This window comes from Peromyscus maniculatus, chromosome 22 (genome assembly GCF_049852395.1).
Source record: "Peromyscus maniculatus bairdii isolate BWxNUB_F1_BW_parent chromosome 22, HU_Pman_BW_mat_3.1, whole genome shotgun sequence".
Lineage (NCBI taxonomy): Eukaryota > Metazoa > Chordata > Mammalia > Rodentia > Cricetidae > Peromyscus > Peromyscus maniculatus.
Genome location: NC_134873.1, coordinates 58,948,969 through 58,973,768, shown reverse-complemented (window position 1 = coordinate 58,973,768; position 24,800 = coordinate 58,948,969). Strand labels below are relative to the sequence as shown.

Sequence of the window (24,800 nt, the reverse complement as noted above, 5' to 3'; positions counted from 1 at the left end):
TCCAGTACCCATCCCGATCAGCTGTGAAACTTGGGGCAGCTTGTTTGAGCTGTTTGAGGAGATACAGTTCAGGCATTCTGTGAGACTCAGGTATGTTGATGTGAGATGTACTGTTATATATGCAGCTCAATATATAGCGTCCAGTAAGCATTCTGAGATATAGGAGGTGGGAAAACGGAGGGAACCTATGTGTGCAGATGTGTTTGACTGGCTGTTTTATAGCTGTCTCCTGTGTGGACTGTCCACCTGCACAATGGGAGGCTCCTGAGCTCCTTCATACGTGCCCCTCAGTGTGCCGTCTTCTTCACACTTTTCAGCTCTTTGGTATGTTTTTAGTATTTGCATCACACTTTATCTTCCCAAGTTTAGTGAAGCTTTCCTCAGAGACAAAAACAAAACAAAAAGTAAGTCAATAAGCCACTGTGTGCTGGTTTGTGTTGTCCTCACACATAGGGTGACTCTCAAACGTTCAGTTTTGTGTATTCACAGAATGAATAGAGAGATGGTATCCAGCAGTGAAAAAGACAGGGCAGTGAGAACTTTTTGACATGGTAGTGGGTGTTAGGGGTACAGAGGGACTTGTTAAAATAGTAACTAAAACTGCTTATTGACATTATAAATCATCTAGATTGATAAAAACAGTTTTTACCAGCCAGTAGTAAGTTCCTGACTTGGGAAGATGTTAGGGTCCAATCAGCAAATTTCAGTTCACTTGTTTTGAAGAGCGAGAACAGGTGGCTCTCTGACAGTCCCTGCAGAGCTGTTAAGTCACCAACAGTGACTACAGGCCCCACAAACCGCATTGTGTCAAAGGACATTGGCTCCCTGTTGAGGATTCGTCTCTGGAGTTACAAAGCAGAGCATTCTGCCTGATGTGTGATATGTGTCCACGTAGCTATGTATCCTGGGAATCACTAAGCGTTTGGAAGTGAGCACAGTCATTGGGAGCACGTGAACACATTACCTCATTCTGCCCACAGTCCTGGAGCATGGACCTGTGTCACAGTGCATGGCCGGGGCTCACAGAACATAAACAGGGCTCTCTGTTAAGCTGCCTGCTTCCCAGGGCTGGACTCTTTCCTGTTGGTCATTGACAGCAGAGAAGCATGCTAAACAAAAATATTGAAAACAGGCAATTTTTAATTCTATTAGTTTCTTTCTGGGCATAACTGAGGCAAACACAAAACAAGGTAAAGGAATGAAAGCCGTGGTTCAGAGTCTTATGTAGAATATCTATGCGCCACATATAAGACCAAATTTTTATGTGTACATTGTGCCTCATTGTTTTGTATACAGGTAGATTAGACTATACCTGAATGGGCAACATATCTTATTTGAAGTATGCTCTAGATACTGAAAATATCATTAAATCTCAATCTTGGTTCAAACATTTTCAAGTGAATATAATTTCACAAGGAATTAGATAGTGTGATCCCACTTGCTAGAACCTTCAAGTACCTAACCAGTATCATATTTCATGAGATTTCCTTTTAGCATGGTTTAATATTATAATCCTTATTCAGAAATGAGCTTTCATGAAAAAAAATCAATAATTACCTTTGTCACTATTTATTTAATGAATCCACAGGAAGACTTCATTAAATTATAAATGCCTCATTACTGATGTTCTTAGAATAGATTTTCAAAATTATGGTGTGAGGCAGTTATTCATTCCAAGCAAGTTACAATACAGAAAGATCAGTACATGTCCACTGAAATGACTGCTGGTTTTGCTAATGCAATATTCATGAGAATTTGCCAAGACAATCACATTTAATCCCGGAGAATACGGATTTGAAATGAATTCTTTTAAATTGTAATTATCCATTGGCAAGAAAGTTCCTGCAAGTTTTATTTTTTATATAATTGAAATAACTTTCTCTCCTGCCAATATGGACTGGGATTGGAACATATTTACAGCTTTGGAGGGAAGTAAATATTGGATTTACAAAATATTCTTCATAGTAATATTTTATATTTCACTATATTAAATGTTTTTTATGGGGAAAGTTGACCCTTTGGCTATCATTTATATTTAAATTGCTTTTTTAGGCCTTTGCATACAGTGAGGAGTAGATGGTGAGTTGTGGCAGGATGTTTGGACCAACTCTGGTGATGTTCATTTCTACACTAGTTATTCCACAAAGTTTGAGTCTATGTGTTAATGCTACTCAGAGTTGAGGCAGCATATTGTCATATCCAAGAACAGATGGACATTGTTTAAGAACCAAAACCTCTCCAAGCATCACTGACCCTGGATGCTTCATAATTATTTATTTAATATGGGCAATTAATCAAACATTGTGAAATCTGGGCATCTCTATACCCTAGAAAATAAGCCTTTTTATGTTGCATGTTGCAGAAGAAAGTTAAGGGTAAATTGAAAGCACTTACTTATCTGTGGATTGGGGACATTGTGTTTACGATTTATTTTGTTGCTTTTTATTACTTGTGTGTAAGTGTGTCACATGCCCCCAAAGGGGGCCAGAACACAGCATTGGATCTCCAGGAGCAGAGTTATAGATGATTATAAACAGCCTGACATGAATACTAGGCACTGAACTTGGACCCTTAGGAAGAGCAGCAAGTGCTTTTATCCTGAGCACAATCTCTCCAGTGACTATGCAATTTTTTAAGCTCTAGCGTGAAAATACTTCTATTCACAAAACTGGGCCCTCCTTAATAATTGGAAGTTTGAGGAGAACAGATTATTGTGGTCATCTTCCTAGGGCAACGTGGAAAGTTGAGAAGTTTCTTCTTCTGCCCCTTCTGTTAGAAGAAAGACATTTATACCAGAAAAGAATCTTAAGCAACCATTTATCTCTGGGTTAACAAATATCATCATGCACTTTTTCAAGCTGCATTCTAGGATGGAACTAGGATTTAAACCTGCCCTGAGGAGTTTTAATCCCAATCCCCAGAGAAGGCCGTTCCAGTCCTTTAGTTACTCCTAGATATCACAAAAGTCATCTGTTCACTCTTAGACAACAAAAGTAATTTCAACCGGCTCACCTACAGTGGTTCTTATATGTTCCCTTAAAGCTGCTCAGTGATGTCTACGTGGGCCACACTGAGAGTCCACATGTGCTGGGAGAGTAAAATTGGCTCCTCTTGTTTCTGTGATTCACTTTTCTTCCTTCATGCATTCTCCAGGGATGAGGCAGAAAGAACAGGAAAGGATAAGGAGCAGAAGGGATCTTGCCGAGCTAGGTAGCAACCATGTAGCTGAGGGTGTTCCCTTGAGTTCTTGAAGAGTACTGTTTTTTTAAAGAGCTCTTATCCATACCATCCAAAATCCCTCATATAAGAGGCTGTGAAAACGGCTGTGTATGTGAAGGCAACTTGTGAACAAGCCCAATGACTTGAGTTTGATTCTTGGACCCTGCACTGTATAAGTTAAGTTGTCCTCTGACTTCCACATGTGCCCCTAGACATATGAGCATGCATGTGCACTTGAAGACACATCACCTAATAAATAACTTTTTATTTCTAATTTTTTTGGAATTAAAATATGATTCCATCATGTCCTTCCTTCCCTTTTCTCCCTCTATCCCTTCCCATGCCCGCCCCACCCCATTCCACCACTACTCTCTATCAAATTTATAGCTTCCTTTTCTTTAATTCTTCTGCATCCCTAAATATAGCAAGTATACCTATTTTGATCTGTTTGGTGTGACTTGTATGTATCTGACTGCGGTGGCTGACCGATTGGTGTCAGATAACTAATTAGGGGCTCATCCCTAGGGAAGACTCTTTCTGCCACTCTTAGCATTAGTGGCCGGTAGTTTTTGTTTATGACTGAGCACCTATGTTTGGTGGTTTTTGCTTTTGCTTAGGTTTTGTTCAGGCATTGAGATATCATGGATGAAGCTTCCCTGTCATTTCTAGAGGATACAATCTAACAGCAGATTTCGTGATCCTCTGGTTCTTACAATCTGTCTGCCCTCTTCTACAAGATGCCCTGAGCCTTAAGTGCAGGAGTTGTGTCATAGAGGTATCCACTAGTGCTGGGTACCCCATAATCAGTTCTTCTTTGCATTTTGACCAGTTGTTTTTGTTTTTGTTTGGTTTGGTTTCCATCTGTTGCAAAGGGAAATTTCTTTGATAAGAAGAGAGAGCCACAATTATCTGTGGATATAAGGATAAGACTTAGAATGCAGTTGGCTATTAGGCTGCTTTAGCCAGGTAGCAGTATAGGGTTCTCCTTTAAGAGCCGTGACCTCACTAGCCCTGGACATTTGGATCGCTTTCTAGTAACATCACATCACCTGTATGCTGCTATTCCTCCTATCCAGACACCCCCCCCCCCAAGTCATGGTTCCCCCTCTCTTTTCTGATTTCTACTATCATTATTCGGGGTTATATATTCAAATCTGAAGATTTGGAGCTAGGAACTGCAGCTGAGAGAGAACATGTGGCAGTTGTTTTTCTGGATCTGGATTACCTCACTCAGTATGATGTTTCTGGTACCACCTATTTACCTATTGGTGAAATTATTAAGGCCACTCCATGTAGTTAAAAGGGAGTTTTATTTAGTGGCATAACTTACAAATGAAGGGATAGGTAGGTTGCAGGGTCTAGGAAAGGCGTGGCACAGACCGGCAGTGTTCTCTGGAGAACTCTGCTCAGTCTACCTCCAGTGTCCAGTGTCCAGGAACCAAGAGAGCCAGCGCATCCAGATCTCAGGTCTTCAGGGTCCTCTCTTGGCCCCGCCTTGTAGGCGTGACAGTTACTGAAGCCTCAATGGGGGTTGGAACTTCCAGATCAAAGCTGGAATGGCTACCCACTACATTTACCTATACATTTCATGATTTTGTTTTTCTTTACAGCTGAGTAGTATTCCATTGTGTATATCTGTCACATTTTCGTTATCCCGGCCTGCTTGAAGGACATTAGGTTCATTTCCTAGCTTTTGTGACTAGAGCAGCTTTGATCACTGCTAGGCAAGTCTCAGGGGAGTCTGTTGAGTCCTTTGGGCATATGCCTAGGAGTGGTACAGCTGTGTCATATAGTAGATTTTAAATAGCTAGCTTTTTAAAATAAATAAAAATAAAAGAACTCCTTATCTGAAATTCTGCAGAGGTGGGTAAATGCACCTCCTTCAGACACCCATTTAGTTTTCCTGCCTCAAGCATTGAGCATCCCTAGCTGTGGGTCCACGTACCTTGTCTTGTGTTTCCCTTACCATCCAGTCCCGCCTTTTCAGTGGTCGTGATGAACAGGTTACTACACACTTCCACCCAGGGGCTCTTGTCTCTGATCCACTCATGTGGCCTCTGCCCTAATCAACTCTGGCACACAAATGCCGCCTGGTGCTCGGCTACCTCCATGCTCAGGTGTAACCAAATCCTGGTTTTCTGATTGCCTCAAACAAACTGCAGGAGGTACACATGAAGCCATCTGAGATACTCCAGGAAAGTCCCTTTCAGCTGCACTCAGAAGGAAGGCATGAGCATCTGCAGGGGATGATGTGGAAATCAATTCTCATGCCACCTCTGTCCTGGAAACCTTGTCCAATCACGAGGCTCATCTTGGCCTTTTCTCCTTTTCTTCTGAACTAAAGTTGGGACATGAGAATCAGTTCTCAGTGCTCTCTCTCTCTCTCTCTCTCTCTCTCTCTCTCTCTCTCTCTCTCTCTCTCTCTCTCACACACACACACACACACACACACACACACACACACACACACGTCTCGAGAATTTTACAGTTAATTTTGTAACATAAAAAACACTTTTTTGAACTTATATTAATCACCTCAAATGCTCAGCTGAAAGTGAAACAAAAAGAATCAGTCGTCACATGTTAGAACATTCACACATACATCAGTTGCATATTATGAATTGTAAGATTATTTTAAGCACATAATGCTTGATAAATGTCTACTAACTTCAAATAATAATTGAAGGCCCCATTGCAATTCTACAGGGAGATAAAACTCAGTAGTGAGCCACAGCTGGACTTTCCAACTTGCTTTCTAGAGCTATAATGAGCCAATAATCCTAAATTCAACAAGTGTAATGAAAAGTATGGATTCTGGAGACAAAGAGTCTGGGGTTGAATCTCAGTGTTTCTTGCTTAAATGTGTGATCTTAGCTGGCACGTAAGATCTTGCATATGTGTTTAGCCATTAAGAAGAGAAACTCATAGTCAAAGTAGCTAGAATCATTTTAACAGTTGCATTAACTTTTAACATAGAGTTTGCACTCGGACTTATTTTTATTTTCCACTATATTTCTCACTAGCTTTTCAAATATATGTCATGGCAAGGCATTTCAATGTCTGGAATAATTCAGGTGTTGAACAGGAGATATCTAGTAAAAATGGGACTTTTATTGAAGGGCTCTGGAAAGATTTTGGTTTTAATCATTTTTATACTAGATATTTTAGTGAGCACTTGTTGTTTCATTATTTTAGCAAAATTCCCATCAGGCCATTTTAATACATTTCTTAGTGAAGTATTTATGCATATTTAATATACTTAAATAAACAAATATATTTGAGTACAAACGTATACATAACCTTAACACATATAACTCCAGAGGACATCGTAAGAGTTGAGTTTAAGTGATGGGATGTTTTCCGTGATTAACAAATACATGGACATTATCATAAAAGGAATGTGCTGGGAATGCTCTAGGTAGATTGCTCAGGCTCCAGCGGTGATCCTACTGCCGTGTGCAGATAGGCAGAAGTAATTAGACCCAGTGGGTTTTTAACATATATAAATAAGAAGACATAAATTTGGGTGGAGAGAGATTGGGGAGGGAGAAGTTTGGAGAGGAGTAGTGGAGGAAGGAAGAGTGGGTGTGATCAAAGTCCACTGTATACATGTATGGAATTCTCAAGAAATAAATACAGAATGAAAAATTCATATTAGGTCATGAGCATTTTCAACACATAAAGGTTCAAAAAAAGAAAGAAAAATAAAAGAAATGTGGCATTTTAACATCAAATTGTTTATTGTTTATCAAGCCAAAAATAAAATAAAAAATTTAAAGATCAGAGTAAATAATAAAAGATCCTTTATGCACAACAAATACAGGAGGCATGGAGAATTTCAGTGTATTTAGGAGGGTTACAAACAGCGTCTTAGAGATTTTCCTTACATTAATCTAGTTTTATTTGAGAGTTTGTATATTTTATATATATAAAAGATTGCCTATTATAAGCTGACGGTATCATCTTGCTGCCTAGTTTAATAGTGAGAACCCAGCCAAAGTCCAAAGTTATGTGGTCCAAACCTCAGGCTTCTCATTTGTGATTTAAATTTTCTTCAGGGATGCTTGGCTGTGTGTCCTTTACAACCATCTTTCTCCCATGATGTTTCTCTCCACTGAGGCTTTGTGAAAGGCAAGCCACAGACATGAGCTGATGGACCCTGACAAGGGCCTGCAGCGCAGGTATCCTGCGCTACTGATTAAATGAAAATCCACACGCTTTAAAAATCAGGTCAGCTCGTGGTAGGGATGACAGCCGTGCTGTTAGGGAACGCTTCTCAGAGGTCGAGGACAGAGGCACATGTTTCTCTTAGCACGTTAGGTGCTGACATTCTGAAGTTAACAGCCACAACTTTACCCTTAGACTGATTTTTAATACTGCCTTGCATAATTCAGAGAGAGAGAGAGTTAATTTTAGATAATTATGCTAGCTCGATTTTAGCTAAGATGTAACCTAAAAAAACGAGGGAATCAGATCTTAGTCCCAGCTTGTCTTTACTAAGTTGTGTGTCCTTGAACAAGATATTGCAGCTTCATGTCATAGTTTCATTATCTGCAAGATAAAGGCAATGAGTATGGTTTAAGCTGCTAACATCTGGATGGTCTGATAACTAATGACTAAGAAAATCATTTTAGTGAATGCCTTTTTCTCTGCCCATCCCTGTTACAGAGATATCTTGTATAGTGAGCATCTGTCATTTGGCTCTAAACAGATCTCGTTTCTCTGATTTCACTCATTATTAAAAAGGAGGGCTTCGAGCCTTGTTTTTCTTGTGAAATTGGAAGATTAGATAAAAGGAGAGCATTAGAGTGCATGCCCTAAAGCCGGCGGCTGTGCACCTTCTCAGTGGCGGCCCCCAGGAAAAAGGCAGTTCAACTCCCTTGCAAGTGTGTCTTTCAGAATATCAATTACCCATGAAAGAGATGTCACAGATTTACCCAAATGTCAAGATCCTGAATCTATTGCTTGTAATTTGTCACAAATAAAATCCGAGGGAAGCAGCTGTTGTCCAAAGCATATTCTTGAACAACGCCTGCTATGTAATTTTTCTTTTATCAAATGTTGAATAATCAATTGATTTAATAAGACCTTATCCCCATTCTTCCTAACAGCACCAAGGAAAAATTGGAGTTAAGTTTAATGTTGGGACCGATGACATCGCCATTGAAGAATCCAACGCAATCATTAATGATGGGAAATACCATGTCGTGCGTTTCACGAGGAGTGGTGGTAATGCCACGTTACAGGTGGACAGCTGGCCCGTCATCGAGCGCTACCCTGCAGGTAAGCAAGTGTTTATGGACGTGGGAACAATTTTGTGAAAAACGACTGGAAAAGCAAAGCAATGTTTGCGTCCGTTTCTTCAAATTGTGGTTTTTCTGAGAAACCATAAAGTATTTATTAGACTTTAGAGTCATGTCAATGTAATGCTGTCCTAAACTGTTCTTGCTACCATGTACAAATGGCATTTTATAGATGAACTTGAAGCCACACGTTACCGTTTGCAAAATCTAGAACATCAGTGCACTAGAAAAATGCACACATGAAAAGGACAATGTGTCAAAGCGTTTTACTGAATCTTTGCATTTGAATAAAGGAAAGGCTTTGTCAAAAGTAACAGATAAAATTTAAATCCAAGGGAAGGAATATTATAACACTCTTTCTGAGAGCAAATAAAGCTGTTCCTTTGACAGGGGCACACAACAGAGACTCATGAAATGTGCAAGAAGAGCAGGAGGCAGGCAGAGATGCAGCCTGGAGTGAGATGACAAGAAATCCACAATTATAAGAAACACTGTACCACAGATCTGCAGCAATGAGTAAAGGGAGTTCATTTCATTTTCATCTAACCATAGTGATTCATGAGGAATCAGAGATGATGGTGTTACTCAGTTGAAGTCTGCAAAATGTTCCTTTTTTGTACACCACACAGTTTATCACATAGTATAAATAAAAAAATAAAACCAATTTACATTTTTCACAATAAAACTAGTAACAATAATGAGTACAGAAGGAACTCCTCTATTGGAATTATTTGCTTCTTAAATAATTTGATTAATTAATTATTAATTAATTAATTTATTCATTAATCACCAGTTTTTTCTGGAACTAACCCAAACTGAAGAGAGGAAGCATTCTTGATACTTTTCTGAGCATTTGCTGAATTATATCATTCTTTATTTTCACAGTTCAGTTCTAATCTGTTCTGTTTTGCAAATACTTGATTAATTAAATGTTGAAAATAACTTCCTTATGACAGAATGTAAAGTCAAGAAAATAAATAGTGGGTCTGGAAGTTATTGTAATATTGACAAGTAGTAAACATTCAGTGAGGGTTTACCAAGTTGGTATTCTGGAAACCATCGAGAGCACCGTGGTCTGCATAGTGAGTTCCAGGATAGCCAAGGCTACATAGCGAGACCATGTCTCAAATGAGGAGGGGGGGGAAGGAGGGAGGGAGGGAGGGAGGGATGAAGAGAGGGAGGGAGGGAGGGAGGGAGGGAGGAAGGAAGGAAGGAAGGAAGGGAGAGAGGAAGGGAGGAAGGAAGGGAGGGAAAAGAAGAAAGACATTAGAAGTATATTCAAAGATCAGAAGCTGATAACGCATAATAATAAGGAACAAATATTTATAAATAGTTGTCTATTATTGTCTAATAGTTGATGTAATAGTTACTATCTATTATATCTCGGCATGTACTCTAGGTGCCCTTTTACTAAGGAGAACTTTAATTAATATTAATAAATGAAGAGTGAGCAAAGTTCCAGTTATTATTGTGAAAGACACATGTAATGGCTGACATATGAAAACGTTATAGCACTCATGAAAAAGTGCATATATATTATATGTATAAAAACACCTGAGAAACTGCTGTACATGATAAAATTCTGAATGTATTATGCACATAAGAACTTAATGTTGTAAAGAGCCCAGAGACTTCACCATGTGTCATCTAACAGTCCACTAATCATCCCCTCTGTGTACACTTTAGCATGATGTGATGAGGGGAAAAGACACGAGAAGCTCAAACATCCTTTTCTCTTGGTCCTTTATAAGCAACAAAGCCATAGAGGCTGGATATAAATTTCAAAGTGTGAGTGATCAAGATTAAAGTTTTTAGAACAAAGTGATTTTAAATATGAGTTCAATATCATGGTCTAGTATATATCTTTTATATCAGCTTGTGGTTTGGCTATTTTTTATTTTAAAAATTTAGGGAGGTTATTATTCATTAGAAAAGCCACTGGACTAATGCTTTTACCACCAAATCCTATAATCAGAGAAGCAGGAATGGAACCAACAGACTATATTTGCTTTCTTCTAAAGTGCCTGCACTGCAAAATATAAGGGTTGAAATTAGTAATTAAGGATAGCACTTAACCTTCCATTATAGGGCTTTGTGGTAAGTGCTTTTATATGAAGCAATTTATCTGGTAGCGACACTATACCTTTAATGAAAAGCACCTAAAGCATTGAGCAGTGGTATTACCCTGTAATTGTCTGGAAGGCTTTCATAGAGGAACTAATTAGTAGACTAGGTTTTATTCTCTTTTGGAGGAAATGTAATATTCTTACAACCCAACAATTCACATTTAAGAATAAATATTGAAATTTCTGAACATTAAACCCCTTTTCCATTATTTTCTGTGCATGAAAGAAAGTACAGAAATAATATTTTTGCAAACCAGTTAAAGTTGAGAAAATTGTTTCTTATTGTATATCAGTTAAAGCTCTAGAATATAATGCATCATTAATCTCCGATTTGTTCCTAATTACAGTTATGCAGCAAAACATTCTCTCTCATTGAAAACAGACCTCCTCTTAAGTTAGTCCACAAAATCTTGCATCATTTTGTTGCCCTCAACTCAAGATTATTCCAATAAACTAGTTACTTTTGAAAATAAAACTTTCATTTGCTACCATAGTATGTGGAAAATACCTTTTATATTGTTATAAAGCTAAAGATTAATTTTTATTTCCATAAATACATCTAGCCTATCTATAAAGGTATAAAGAATGTATACTGTATACAAGGAACATATTAGAATCATGCTTTGGAAACAAGACAATTTTTATTTGTTCAAGATAGTATATGCAACAATATGAAGGTTATGTAATATTTAACTAAGAATACACATTCAAAAGCAAAAAGCAACACAACAGATTCCAAAAAAGATTATTTTTCAGGGAGTAATGTAAGAAACAGTGAACAAAATTTGGGTCTTTACAAATATGCACTTATTTGGTGTAATTAGCAGGTAGAGATGTAGAGTGAAAGATATTCATGAACTGTTAAATAGCTCATTTGCTAAAGAGAAAGGAATAAGAATGAGCAAAAAAACAAGCTTGATGAGTATAGAATGCATTGTAAGTACTAGTGAACAATGAAAGAAGAGAGGTTTCCATTTTTCAGTCTTCTCCTCTTCCTTCCCCTCCCTTCTGTTTCCTCTCTCTACCCCATCTATTTCCCTCCCTTCCCTCTTTCTCTTTTCTCCTCTGATAGTTTCTCCTTCTTTTCTTTCCTTTCTCAATTGCTGCCTCTTGCTCTGTCATTTTACTGTTGACATCATTCAGCACCCTAATGTTCCAGTGTTTCACAAGGAGGCAATAGACAGCAATGAACTGGAAATCTGTGGTAAACAAGCTTCTTGACTGTTGGATTGGCTGGCCTTAGAGACAAGGATATTGGGCACCTACCAAAGTCAAACTGGGGTATAGTTCAAGTGCTATTGGAATTTAAAGAAAGGAGCATCTGAAGGTCTGGAGAGCTGTGACAAAGTCAACCCTTCAGGGACACAAGGACTTGAACGAGAAATAGCTCCAAGGAAGACCTCATGGAGATGATTTGTGTACTTTTTTCTAGCTATCCACTTTGCTCCAAGTCTTATAGGTTTTAGTGAGACATTTAATCCTTGGTTTATTGACTAAGTCTGATAAAAATCTTTCAGGTCATGAGAAAGCCATACATCATTGCCTTTAAATGCAACCCATTTATTTAGATGAATTGGGTACTCATTTTTTAACTCATATCATCATTAATATATTGATTATTTAAGACAGTTCATTATTTAGTGTTAAAAGTTTGATGATGGTTTTTTTTTTTTAAGGTGTGTTTAACCTAGTTTGGGCTGTGTGTGATATAATTAAGAAAATCTACTTCATTTGCAGTCATAACAGTTAGAAGAGAAAACAAACTTCCAAGCCTTCTATTCCAGTTTCTTGATTTTTTTGAAACAACCAAATTTGACCTTGAACAGGCTAACTAATTTTCTGTAGGTCACCCCCTAGTTAATAGCTAAGTCTAAGCTTGACTCTTGTGGGTTGACAGACATTCAAATAACAGAGACCATTGGGTGAAGACTGATGTAGCAGTGGCACAGCCATTAAAACTGGGGGCCCGACTTTTGTGATTGTCCCTAGTGCATATGCACTCCCCAGTCTGCCATTTCTGGTGACACAGATGTAGACAGAGACTCTGAGAATTACACACTAACATGAGGAATGAGAGCAGCTTTCTTCCAAAAGCCACAGGTACTTGCTTAACACTAACTTTTTGAATCAGTAGCATTCATTAGCAGGCACTGATTATTTTTAAGCTTTACTTGAAAAACTTAATTACTGAATTAGGTAAATCATTACAGATAATTAGAATTAGCACATTATAACCTTTAAGGACTTGGAGGAGAAAAAGTCTATCTTAGCAAAAGACTTGTCCCATGTTCTGGTTAATTACATAAACGTGATTAAGTAGTTGTCAACAGATTCTAGAACCTACATTAAACTTCAGTGGGAAAACATTGCCCTTTGTTTGTTAATTTTCACTAAAATATAATTATGGATGTGTTGAGTATTTGTTGTAGTATATCAGTGTTTGGCATAGTTAAGCATCTATGGGTATAAGTTTTCCACACTTCCTCTTAGGTTCTCTGTGAAGTCTGAGAACAAGTAGCTAAAACTCTACTTTTTTTTAAAATGTTAAATACCTCTCTTCATAGTGTTCAATTTTGCTAGGACTTTCGGGCTATTCTTGATATGAAAGCATAATAAACATTTTATTAAACAATATATTAAATACACTGCCCTAAAGTTTACCGGCTAAGTGTCAAAGATGTCTAAGACTATGAGAGAAAGGTTAAATTTTTGAGGCATTTTACTTGTTCCTACATTTGTTAGGCTCTGGAATATTTCAATATATCAGTTTCCTGCTGCTTTGGGAAATATTAATTGGTTCTAATTTGCTGTTTATTTGTTTATGGAGAAGGTCCTCTGGTGGTTTGATGGGTTTGGGACTCATTTGGACTGCATGCTCTGCAGAGCACAGATCATATAGACGTTTTTGAAGCTGTTAGTCTCTGTAGAACAACAGAAGTGATGGATATTACATCAGCAATGCTGAACTCCATTTTAAATATTGAGGTCTTGTAGTGTGTCTGTGAGTAGGCCTTTTTGTCTGATCCTTGCTGTATATTTACAGGAACACTTGCTATGTTCTAATATAGGAAACTTAGATCTGTCCGTGACCTCTACCTGCCTCATAGCAGTATCGTACTCTGTTGTACTTGGGCCAGATTTTCATAAGACTAACTTACTTTTTGTCTATAAGACAATTCAGAAGCGTGATGGCCCTAGCAGGACATTTCTTTCTATTTTCAAAATATAATTATTCTTTATCCTAGAAAACAAATTTATTGATAACTCCTTATTGCAGACTGAGCTTAAATAGCCTAAATAGTTATATTTTTCAGATATGTATTATTATTTCTTACTGGGTGTCTTTGTAAATAGTGCCTAGACATATAAATTAAAAGTCTTTTCTATTTATTCTACTAATTTTTTTTTTTCAAGACAGGGTTTCTCTGTGTAGCTTTGCACCTTTCCTGAATCTTGCTCTGCAGCCCAGGCTGGCCTCAAACTCACAAACATCCACCTGCCTCTGCCTCCTGAGTGCTGGGATTAAAGGTGTGTGCCACCACCGCCCAGCTTTATTCTACTAATTTAATCCTCCCACTTTAATCAGTTTTACAATGGAGACATGAAAATAATATATCATAAGATCTTGAGAAAGCCCAATAAAATAAGATGCCATTCCTGATTCCATTTCAATTGATATTTGAAGCCAAATTTAAGTTGAGCTCACTAAAAGAATTAAGTATATTTTGAAACATTTAATGAGTATCATTTGTTCCATTTTGCCAGTTTTCAATGATACCTTCTTTCTTTGAGATACTCATATTCTGTTTCTTAGGAACCAACTAATATAAAACAATATTCATTATCACTACATCCATGAAATTTTACTAAGTAAAGTAAATCTTATATTATAACCTAAAAATGACATTCTTCTGACAGGATTCCTATTAAACTTCCTCTTTTATCTTCAAGTTTTCCATGTATGCTTTATTTAACAATTTAAATTTTTAGCATGATAAAGGGGTGTTAGGATTGCATTCATAATTTACTTATGTAAAATCAGTGCATTGCCTTGTCATGATTTTGAATAAAGTACCTAAAAATGTTGATAAATTACATTTAACAGTTTTTCACCCGAGACTTCAGTAGATTGGTGAATCTGCCTGCTGATTATAAACAATGAGTTGGTGGATATGAGTTTGTCCTTACCAATATAAATGCCTGAAGACCTCGCTAGGTGTAGTGACTCATGCCTGTAATCTCAGCACTCAGGAGGCTGAATCGTACTTCCTTACTCTGTGACTTAAAAAAATATGTAGGCGTTAAATATCACATTGTGACTAGTAAATCCTGGTCAAGAGATGGCAGAGCATAAAATGATTAAAATTTCTTCACTAATGAGAAGGACCTATGTAAAGTATACAAGTTAAGTAACTATCTTTGCTTATAGCATTATATAGATCAATATTTCCGAACCTGCTAAGAGTTTCTGCCTATAAAGAAACTCTGATGAAGCAGATCACAATATCTTTAGAAAAATTACACATGTAATTTGTATTACACTCTAAATTGTACATATGACTCTTCAAACTTGCCTCTCAACATCAACCTTGAGTACATTTGCCTAGGAACTGGCACCTTTGTTCCTGATGATCGTTATAGATGCTGATAATTTAAAAGAAAATATGAATGTGCCCTCAGTGGAGTACAGCCACGGTTTTTTAACCTTCTAATAATAACCTTTTACCTAATGACTTCACCTTATTGGTATATCCTTTACTCACATAGAATCATATTCCTTTCTTATAAAAAGACCAACTTCTGTTATTTAATTTTAGAAAAATTTCTCTTTAAAAGAAACCACAGTAAGGACGCCATCCTTTCCCACGTATTTGGGTACTGATATATACAATATAAAATGAAATAATTGCCTCATATGCTTGCTGATATAATTCACTTCTTTGGCATCCTTTATATTATACACAAAAATTCATGGTCTCAGTCTAATCATGCCTTATTTGCTTTCTGTTGCTGTGATAAAACTCTATGGCCAAAGGCAACTTGTGTAGGGAAGGGTCTATATTGTATTACAGCTCTACATCATAGTCTGTCACTGAAGGAAGTCAGAGCAGCAGGCCAAGGCAGGAAACTGAAGGCAAGAATTGGAGCAGAAGCCACGAAGGACTTCTGCTTACAGTCTTACTCCTCTGGGCTTGCTCTGCCTGCTTCCTTACAGTGCCCAAGACCACCGGCCCCGGGGATGGCACCACCCACAGTGAGCCGAGCCCTCCCACATCCATCATCAATCAAGAATACATACCACAGGTGTGCTCACAGTCCAATCAGGTGGAAGCATTTTCCAAATTAGTGTTTGTTCTTCCCAAATGCATCTAACTTGTATCAAGTTGACATAAAACTAGGCAGCACAAATCATGACCAGTATTTTCAGAAGGGCCAAACATGTGAATGACAAAGAAAGGCAGATCTGAAGGGGCTGAGACATGAGAGGTGAATGTGCTGTGGGTTGTAGATTAGATTCCAGAATAAAACGCGTTAGGTAGTAGCTTGTAAAACATGGCTTGTGAGAAGGCTCAGCAGATGAAGGCACTTGCTACACTGCCCTAATGACTGGTGGCTCTCCCATCCCAGAACTCAGACTAGATGCAGGACTCACACCTATAACCCTGTCCCTCTGCACTCTTACCATGACATGGCAGGAAACCACAGGTGAACTGACAGGGAGCTTGACCATGCTGTGCAACAGGTGACCTCAAAAATAGCATGGAAAGATAGAACAGATTCCTCCTGACCCCTCCTGAAGAAAAGTTGTCTTCTGACCACCACATGCATATTTATTCTCTCTCTCTCTCTCTCTCTCTCTCTCTCTCTCTCTCTCTCTCTCTCTCTCTCTCTCTCTATCTCTCTCTCTCTCTCTCACACACACACACACACTATACCCATAATAAATAAATAAATAAATAAAAATAAATCCTGATAAAACATAATTAACAGATGATATTCATGTAAATTTGTTGGGTTTGACATTTGCCGAAGATTTTCTTAAATCAGGGCAGTGAATGAACAGCACATCAAGCTCTCATTACTTATCACTTACAACTTCCTATCAACTTACAAGTTTAGAGATGATTGCCACCTAAAAATGTATTTTGCTCACTTATCTTTATATTACTTTTTACAGAAAGGAATTTTAAATGATGGAACTTCATGTCTTTACGGAAGTAATAAATCACATGTATCTGTTGCAAATTATATATGCACATGTGCATTATGTTACTAGAAATGTATTTTTATTATACAATATAAGCCCAATTTTGTAACAATCCAAATTATGTTGCATAATATAATATTATACAGTTTTCTTAATTAATACAGAATGACATAATATATGTGCAAAGCTTTTGAAGTAAGAAGCCTCTAAGTAGGCCGTATATTAAAATTAAATTATCGTGATGAATATCTTACGTCACATTTCGCCTCATGGATAGAATAGTTCTCAGAGGCAGACTTTCATCTTATGCATTTTCAAGTCTGTTTTGTTTTTGGCTTTGTAAATATGCCTGCATTCAGTAACAGCTGCATGTCCCCAACCCCAGGAATCTGCGACTTAACTTTCCTCACGCTAACTTTTATTGAAGTAATTTGTCATCTTGAGCACATTATCTCCACTGGTGGCCAAGAGATTTAAAGTGGCCATTGAGAATCCAGGACAGAGTAGACCGAGCATGAGTCCATCTAGAATATCACCATATGCATTTGTAATGAACAATTTTAGCTAGAATTATGAGATATAAAACTAGGCAGAACAGAGGACATTCTGCCTCATTTTTCTAGATAATGTCAACTAATTGATAACACACCATCGTAATTCTTCAGGGTCACCTTTGCTGGAGCATCTTAAAACTTCGAGTGGAGCCTTCAGTCCTCTCATTTATTATTTTTATTGCTTAGGGTGGCAGAAGATTTGGACAGAGTACATTGTCTGGTTAGAGGAGAAATAAACAAATGAGGCTTTTAAAATGCACAGGTGGCTTGGCTGGAATGAGAGACAGAATGGTCGCAATTAGATGGTGCCTGTGCTTTATGGAAATGAAGTTTACAGAGAAGGTTAAGTCCACTAAGTTGATTCAGTATAAAAAAAAATAGTGTTGTGCTGGCATTGAGTGAAGAGGGAACAGAGCTCACCCCACATCTTCGACATCTGTAGAACCCTTTAAATCCTCACCTGATAGAGGATCTAGGTTCTACAACAGTGAGTTGGAAAAGTAATTTGTGGGTGACCCTCTATATTAGGCATTTTTTTCTATATATTGTGCTTTACAATATAGGTATAATGACTTAAATTAGTTCATTAACACAGAATCATTACATAGCAAAAATTATTAGTATTCAAGTTTGATTTTAAAAAGGGGCTTACAATTCCACATGGGAGTCCATCATTGAAAGAAGTCAGAACAGGCACTCAAACAGGGCAGGAACCTGGAGGCAGGAACTGATGCAGAGGCCATGGAGGGGTGCTGCTTACTGGCTTGCTACTCATAGCTTGCTCACCCTGCTTTTTTATAGAGTGCAGGATTGCCAGCCCAAGGATGGCACCACCCACAATGGGCTGGACTGTCTCCCATCAATCACTAATTAAGAAAAGGCCCCACAGGCTTATCTGCAGCCCTATCTTATAGAGACATTTCCTTAATGGACATTTCCTACCTTCAGATGACATTATATTGTGTCAAGTTGACATAAAACTATCCAGTACAATGCCCAACAGTGATATAGCTGGATCTTGAGGTGGCTTGATTCCCATCTTCCCGAAGAACCACCACATTGATTTCCACAGTGACTGTATAAATTTGTACTGCCACCACATCCTTCCCAGCACTAGCTGTCACGTTTTATTAATCTTAGCCGTTCTTATGGGTGTACGATAAACTCTCAAAGTAGTTTAACTTGAATTTCCTTGACGGCTAAGGATGCTGAACATTTCTTTAAGTGTTTCTCAGCCATATGAGCTTGAAATTCTCAGACTAGATCTGTAACCCATTATTTTAATTGGGTTAGTTGTTTTCTTGATAACTATTTTTTGGAGTTCTTCATATATTTTGGATATTAGTCCTCTATCAGATGTGTAGTTGATAAAATCTCTTCTCATTCTGTAGGTTGATACTTTGTCTGAATGATAATGTCCTTTGCCATGCAGAAGCTTTTTAATTTTATTACATCATATTTTTAATTGAGTTTATTGCCTGTGCTGATGTAACAGGGTTCGGTTCAGAAAGTCTTTTCCTGTGCCAGTGAGTTCAAGGCTATTCCCCACACTCTCTTCTATCAGGTTCAATGCATCTGGTTTTATGCTGAGGTCTCTGATACATTTGGAGTTGAATTTGTGCTGGGTGACACATATGGATCTATTTGGATTCTTTTTAGTTCAGTTTGATCAGGAGCATTTGTTGAAGATGATGTTTTTTTTCCAGTGTGTATTTCTGGCTTCTTTATAAAAAATTAGAGGTCCATAGGTGTGTGGATTTATGTCTGGGTCTTCAATTTGATTCCATTGATCAATATGTCTGTTTTTATACCAATACTATATGATTTTTATTATGATACCTCTGTAATATAGCTTGAAATAGGGGATAGTGATACCAACTCAGCTCTTTTATTATTCAGGATTGTTCTTGCTTTACATGTATATGTGTGTGTGTATTGTGTGTGTGTGTGTGTGTGTGTGTGTGTGTGTGTGTGTTTCTGTATGAAGCTGAAAATTGTCCTTTCTAATTGATGAAGAATTGTGTTGTAATTTCAATTGTGTTGAATCTGTAGATAGCTTTTGATAGGATAGTCAATTTTTACTTTATTAGTCCTACTAATCCATGGGCATGGGAGATTTTTCCATCTTCTCAATTCTTCTTCAGTTTCTTTCTTCAATCTTACAGTTTTTTTTTTTTATCATACAAGTCTTTCACTTGCTTGGTTGAAATTACTCCAAAATAGTACCTCTAATTTGAGGTGATTGTAAAAGGTATTGTTTCACTAATTTCCCTCATAGGAGTTCTACTGATTTTTGTGTGTTAATTTTGTATCCAGATGCTTTGCTAAAAGCATTTATCAGTTGTAGTTTTCTGATGGTTTTAGAGTTACTTGTGTATTTTATCATATCATCTGAAATTAAAGATACTTTGACTTTTTTCTTTCCAATTTGTATCCTCTTGAATTCTCTCAGTTGCTTTATTGTTCTAGCTAAGACTTGAAGTACAATATTGAATAGACATGGAGAGTATAAACAACCTTCTCTTGTTTCTGATTTTAGTGGAATGCTTTGAGTTTCTCTCAATTTAAGTTGATGTTGGCTATGGTCTTGCTCTCATTATGTTGAGTTATGTCCCTTGTATCCTTAATCTCTTTAGTACTTTTCTTTTTTTAAGAGTATTAAGGGTGTTGGATTTTGTCAAAGGCCTTTTATTCATTTAATGAGGTGATTTTGTAGTTTTCTTTTTCAATTTGTTTATATTGTACACTACATTTGTAGATTTGCATTCATTGAACCATCCCTGAGTAACTGAAAATAAGTCTACTTGATAGTGGTGGATGATATTTTTGATGTGTTCTTGAATTTTTTTTCAAAATATTTAATTGAGAATTTTTGCACCTTTGTTCATGAGGGAAATTGGCCTTTAATTCTCTTTCTTTGTTGGGTCTTTATTTAGTTTGAGTATCAGAGTAATTGTGGCCTTATAAAATGAACTGGTCAATGTTCCTTTTCTTTCTCTTTTGGGAACCAACTTAAGGACTTTGGAATTAACTCTTTGTTGTAGGATATTTGATCACACTGTGCGAAGATGTGTCACTGTTTTATCATACCTGCCTAAGGAACCTTTTGATTGGTTTAATAAAGAGCTGAACAGCCAATGACTAGCCAGGAGGGCATAAGTGAGACTTCCAAGGAGAGAGAGGCACCTGGGGAAAGAATCTGGCACAGGGGATTTCACTAGCCAGAAGCAGAGGAAGTAGGATATACAGTATGGAGAGAAGGTAACAAGCCATTGGGCAGATTAATATAAACTGGTTAATTTAAGTTTTAGAAGTGAGTTGGGAACAAGCTGCAGCTGAGACCAAGCTTTCATACTTAATAAAAAGTGTCTTTGTCATTTGGGAGCTGGCAGTCCACATAAGTCTGACTACATTTGGCATCCAATGTGGAGGCACATATATCCATGTGTAGGGCCTATGAGCAGCTGCTGTGCTGCTCTGTGGGAGACTAGATAGAAATGCTGGCTGCAGCACAGGCTCAGCTACTTCCCAGATCTGGGTCAGATAAACACAGCTCCCAGCCAGTGCCTGTAGACCTAAGACTCCACTCTCATGGACCCAAGGTGGGCAGAGCCAGCTGTCAGTGCATGTGCTAACAAGAGCTTCAAAAGGAGCCTATAGATGAACAGAAGGGCCTTGCAACATTTTTCTAGAGCCACAGCCCACATAAAGCCAGGTCCAGAATGAGAAAAACCTCTGAACAGGTACAGTATACTTGAAAAAAAATGTACTTAGGTGCTGAAGAAAGAAAAGATGGGTAAAGATAGTCATAGAAAAAATAGTTAAAAATAATAAAATAGTATGTTTAAAGAGAGTAAAGTAACATAAAAAGAATAAGCATGTAAGGATGGGAAATATAATAATATAGGACATTTGGAATGTATACAGTGCTTTATTAACAAAAATAAAAGCTACTAAGAGACATTGGATAGTAGTAGAAAAATCTACTAAGTTAAACCAGCCTATATATATTTATGGATGTCCAGCCAGCTGTCTCTGTCATTTCCATAGTTTTGGGAGTTGCTAGCTTTGCATGTCCTGTTTACTCAGGTAATATTTTATCATTCTCAAGTATCTGATGAAAACTAATTATAGTTTTTACCATTTTCTTTCTTACCAACTTCAAAAAAGAAACACAAAAGAGATGTCAAACTTTTAATGGTTGAGGGACATAAAAGCTTACGTTGTTTATTTAAGAAAATATTTTAAGGTCTAAAAAGATATTTTTAGATGGTAATGCAAGTTATGATAAAAAGTGGTTTAGGTATAAAACTGTGGACTCACCAAGATAGGATAGATAATAAAGTACTTTCTCCAATTAACCAAATATAAATGGACTGGACATTGTGAATGTAATTCTTACTTGATAATTATTGTATATATTTCTACTGTGTTAGTGTTTAAGCCTTTCCTTTTTGTTTAGACATAAAAAGGAGAAATATTGCAGAATATTTGATCTCACCGTGTGAAGATGTCTCACTGTTTTACCAAACTTGCCTAAGGCACCTTCTGATTCATTTAATAAAGAGCTGAATAGCTAATAGCTAAGCAGGAGAGGATAGGCAGGATTTCTGGGGAGAGAGAGGAACTCAGGGAAAGAATTTGGGCCAGAGGATTTCACCAGCCAGAAGCAGAGGAAGTCAGATGTACAATATGGAGGAGAGGTAACAATCTCTGTGGTAGAAAGTAGATTGATATAAACTGGTTATTTTAAGTTATAAGAGCTAGTTGGGAACAAGCCTAATCTAAGGCCAAGCTTTCATACTTAATAAAAAGTCTGTGTCATTATTTGGGAGCTGGTAATCCAAAGAAAGTCTGACTGGAACTCTTCTTTCAAATCACGGTAAAATTCTGTGTGAAAATCCTCTGGCCCTGGGCTTTTTTGGTTGAAAGAGTTTTTATTACTGTTTCTATTTCAGTAGAGGTTTTAGGTCTTTTTAAATTGCTTATCTGATCTTGATTTGACCTTGGTAAGTGGTATGTATTAAGAAAATTATGTGTTTCTTTTAGATTTTCCATGTGGTAAAGGTTTTTAAAGTATATCCTTATAATTCTCTGGGTTTCCACAGAGTCTGTTGTGACATCCATCTTTTCCTTTCTAGTTCAGTTCATTTGGATCTTCTCTCCCCATTTTTTAAAGTTAATTTGGATAAGAGTTTGTCAATGTTATTGATTGTTTCAAAGAAACAACCCTATCTTCTTTAATGCTTCTTAGTGTATTTTGTTGTTGTTTTGTTGTTTTTATTAATTTCCTTCCTGATTTGTACTGCTCTTGCTGTCTACTCCTTTTGGGTGTGTGTTCTTCTTTTTGTTCTAGAGCTCTTGGGTGTGCTGTTAAGTTACTAGTATTAGATTTTTCAAGAAATATATATATATATATATATATATATATATATATATAGAGAGAGAGAGAGAGAGAGAGAGAGAGAGAGAGAGATAGATATGTATAGATAAAAAGAAACATATATATATAATCTCAATTCTTAATTTTTGTGTTGACTCATTTTTTTTCATTCAGTAGTAGATGTTCAGTGTCCATGAGTTTGTAAGCTTTTCGTTGTTTCTGTGTTGATATCCAGCTTTAATCTGTGGTGGTCAGATAAGATGCAGATTGTTATGTCAATTTTCTTGTGTCTGTTGAAACTTGCTTTGTTTCCTAATATGTGGTCAGTTTTGGAGAAAGTTCCACGAGGTGCTGAGAAGAGGGATATTCTTTTATATTTGCATGAAATGTTTTGTAAATATCTGTTTGTTTGTGTGTTTTAACTTTTTTTATTGATTCCTGGTAGATTTCACATCATACATCCTGATCCCACTCACCTCCCATCTCCTTACTTCTGCTCTCTGCCCTTGCAACATGCCTCTACCAAAAAGCAAAACAAAACCCAAAAAACAAAACAACCATAACAAATAATAATAAAAATCTCATCATGGAAGCTATAGTGTGGCCCAGTGAGTCACACAATGTACCCTTTAATCCATACATCTTTACTTGAATGTGTTCATTGCAGTGAGTCATTGGTCTGGTTCAAGGCCTCTGATTTATGCTACACTATAGATAGTGGGCTCTTATTGAGGTTCCTCTTGGATATACTATTGTTGTCTTGTGTCCTGGAGACCCTGTAGCTCTGAATCTACAGAACTGGCCCCTTCATATGCTCCAGCAGTTCATAGATGAGGTGGGTGTTGGAGGTGAGCTACCACATGTTCCTGGTTCTGGACCTGGGTGGTAGCTGGTTTGTTTTCAGTTAGCTCCAGAATTTGTCTAGTTTTTGTCTAGATGACCTGTCTCTTTGTGAGAGAGGGATATTGGAGTCTCCCATTGTGAGTGTGATTTAAGCTAGAATGGTGTTTCCTTTATGAACTTGGATAATCTTGTGTTTGGTGCATAGATGTTAAGACTTGCAATGTCCTTTCGGTGGATTTTCCATTGATGAGTATGTAGTGTCCCTCCCTACCTCTTTGGATGAATTTTGGTTTGAAGTCTGTTTTGTCAGATATTGAAATGGCTGCACCAGCTTTTTTCTTAGATCCATTTACTTGGAATCTCTCCTTCCATCCTTTTACTGTGAGGTGATGTTTATCCCTGATGTGAAGGCAAGTTGTTTTGGATGCAGCAGCAGCAATATGGATCCTTTATTCACATCCATTCTGTTATTCTGTGTCTTTATATTGAGGAATTGAGATCATTGATGTTGAGAAATATCAATGAATGGTATTTGTTGTTTCCTGCTATTGTCTTGTTTTAGTGGTGATTGTGGATGTGAGGGCCTTTTATTTAATTATTTATTTATTTATTTATTTATTTATTTATTTATTTATTTATTGTGTGTTTGTGTTTGTGTGTGTGTGTGTGTGTGTGTGTGTGTGTGTGTGTGTGTGTGTGTGGTGTGTGTGTGTTCTATCTTTTGATTTGATGGTTTGGGATTATTTATTCCTGGTGTGTTCTTGGGTGTGGTTAACCTCTTTCGGTTGGAGTTTTTCTTCTAGTCCCTTTTATAGGGCTGGATTTGCAGATAGATATTGTTTCAATTTGTTTTTTGTTTTGTTATTGTTTTTCCCCCATGGCATATCTTCTTTTCTCCATCTATTCTTTTTTTTTTTTTTTTTTTTTTTTTTGGTTTTTCAGACAGGGTTTCTCTGCGTAGCTTTGCGCCTTTCCTGGGACTCACTTGGTAGCCCAGGCTGGCCTCGAACTCACAGAGATCCTCCTGGCTCTGCCTCCCGAGTGCTGGGATTAAAGGCGTGCGCCACCACCGCCCGGCTTTCTTCATCTATTCTTATTTAAAGTTTTTCTAGGTATAGTAGTCTGGACTAGCATCTGTGGTCTTTTAGAATCTGTAGACAATCT

The 24,800-nt window shown here is 37.3% G+C and overlaps 1 protein-coding gene across 36 annotated transcripts in view; it reads left to right on the top strand.

Moving 5' to 3' along the window:
• Positions 1 to 24,800, top strand: part of Nrxn1 (neurexin 1) — a 1,071,743-nt gene that overhangs the window by 886,631 nt on the left and 160,312 nt on the right. For all 36 annotated transcript variants that reach the window (XM_076559341.1, XM_076559345.1, XM_076559352.1 and 33 more), the window contains one exon: positions 8,331 to 8,502. In XM_076559341.1, coding sequence (XP_076415456.1) covers positions 8,331 to 8,502 — 172 coding nt within the window. The remainder of the gene's footprint in view (positions 1 to 8,330; positions 8,503 to 24,800) is intronic.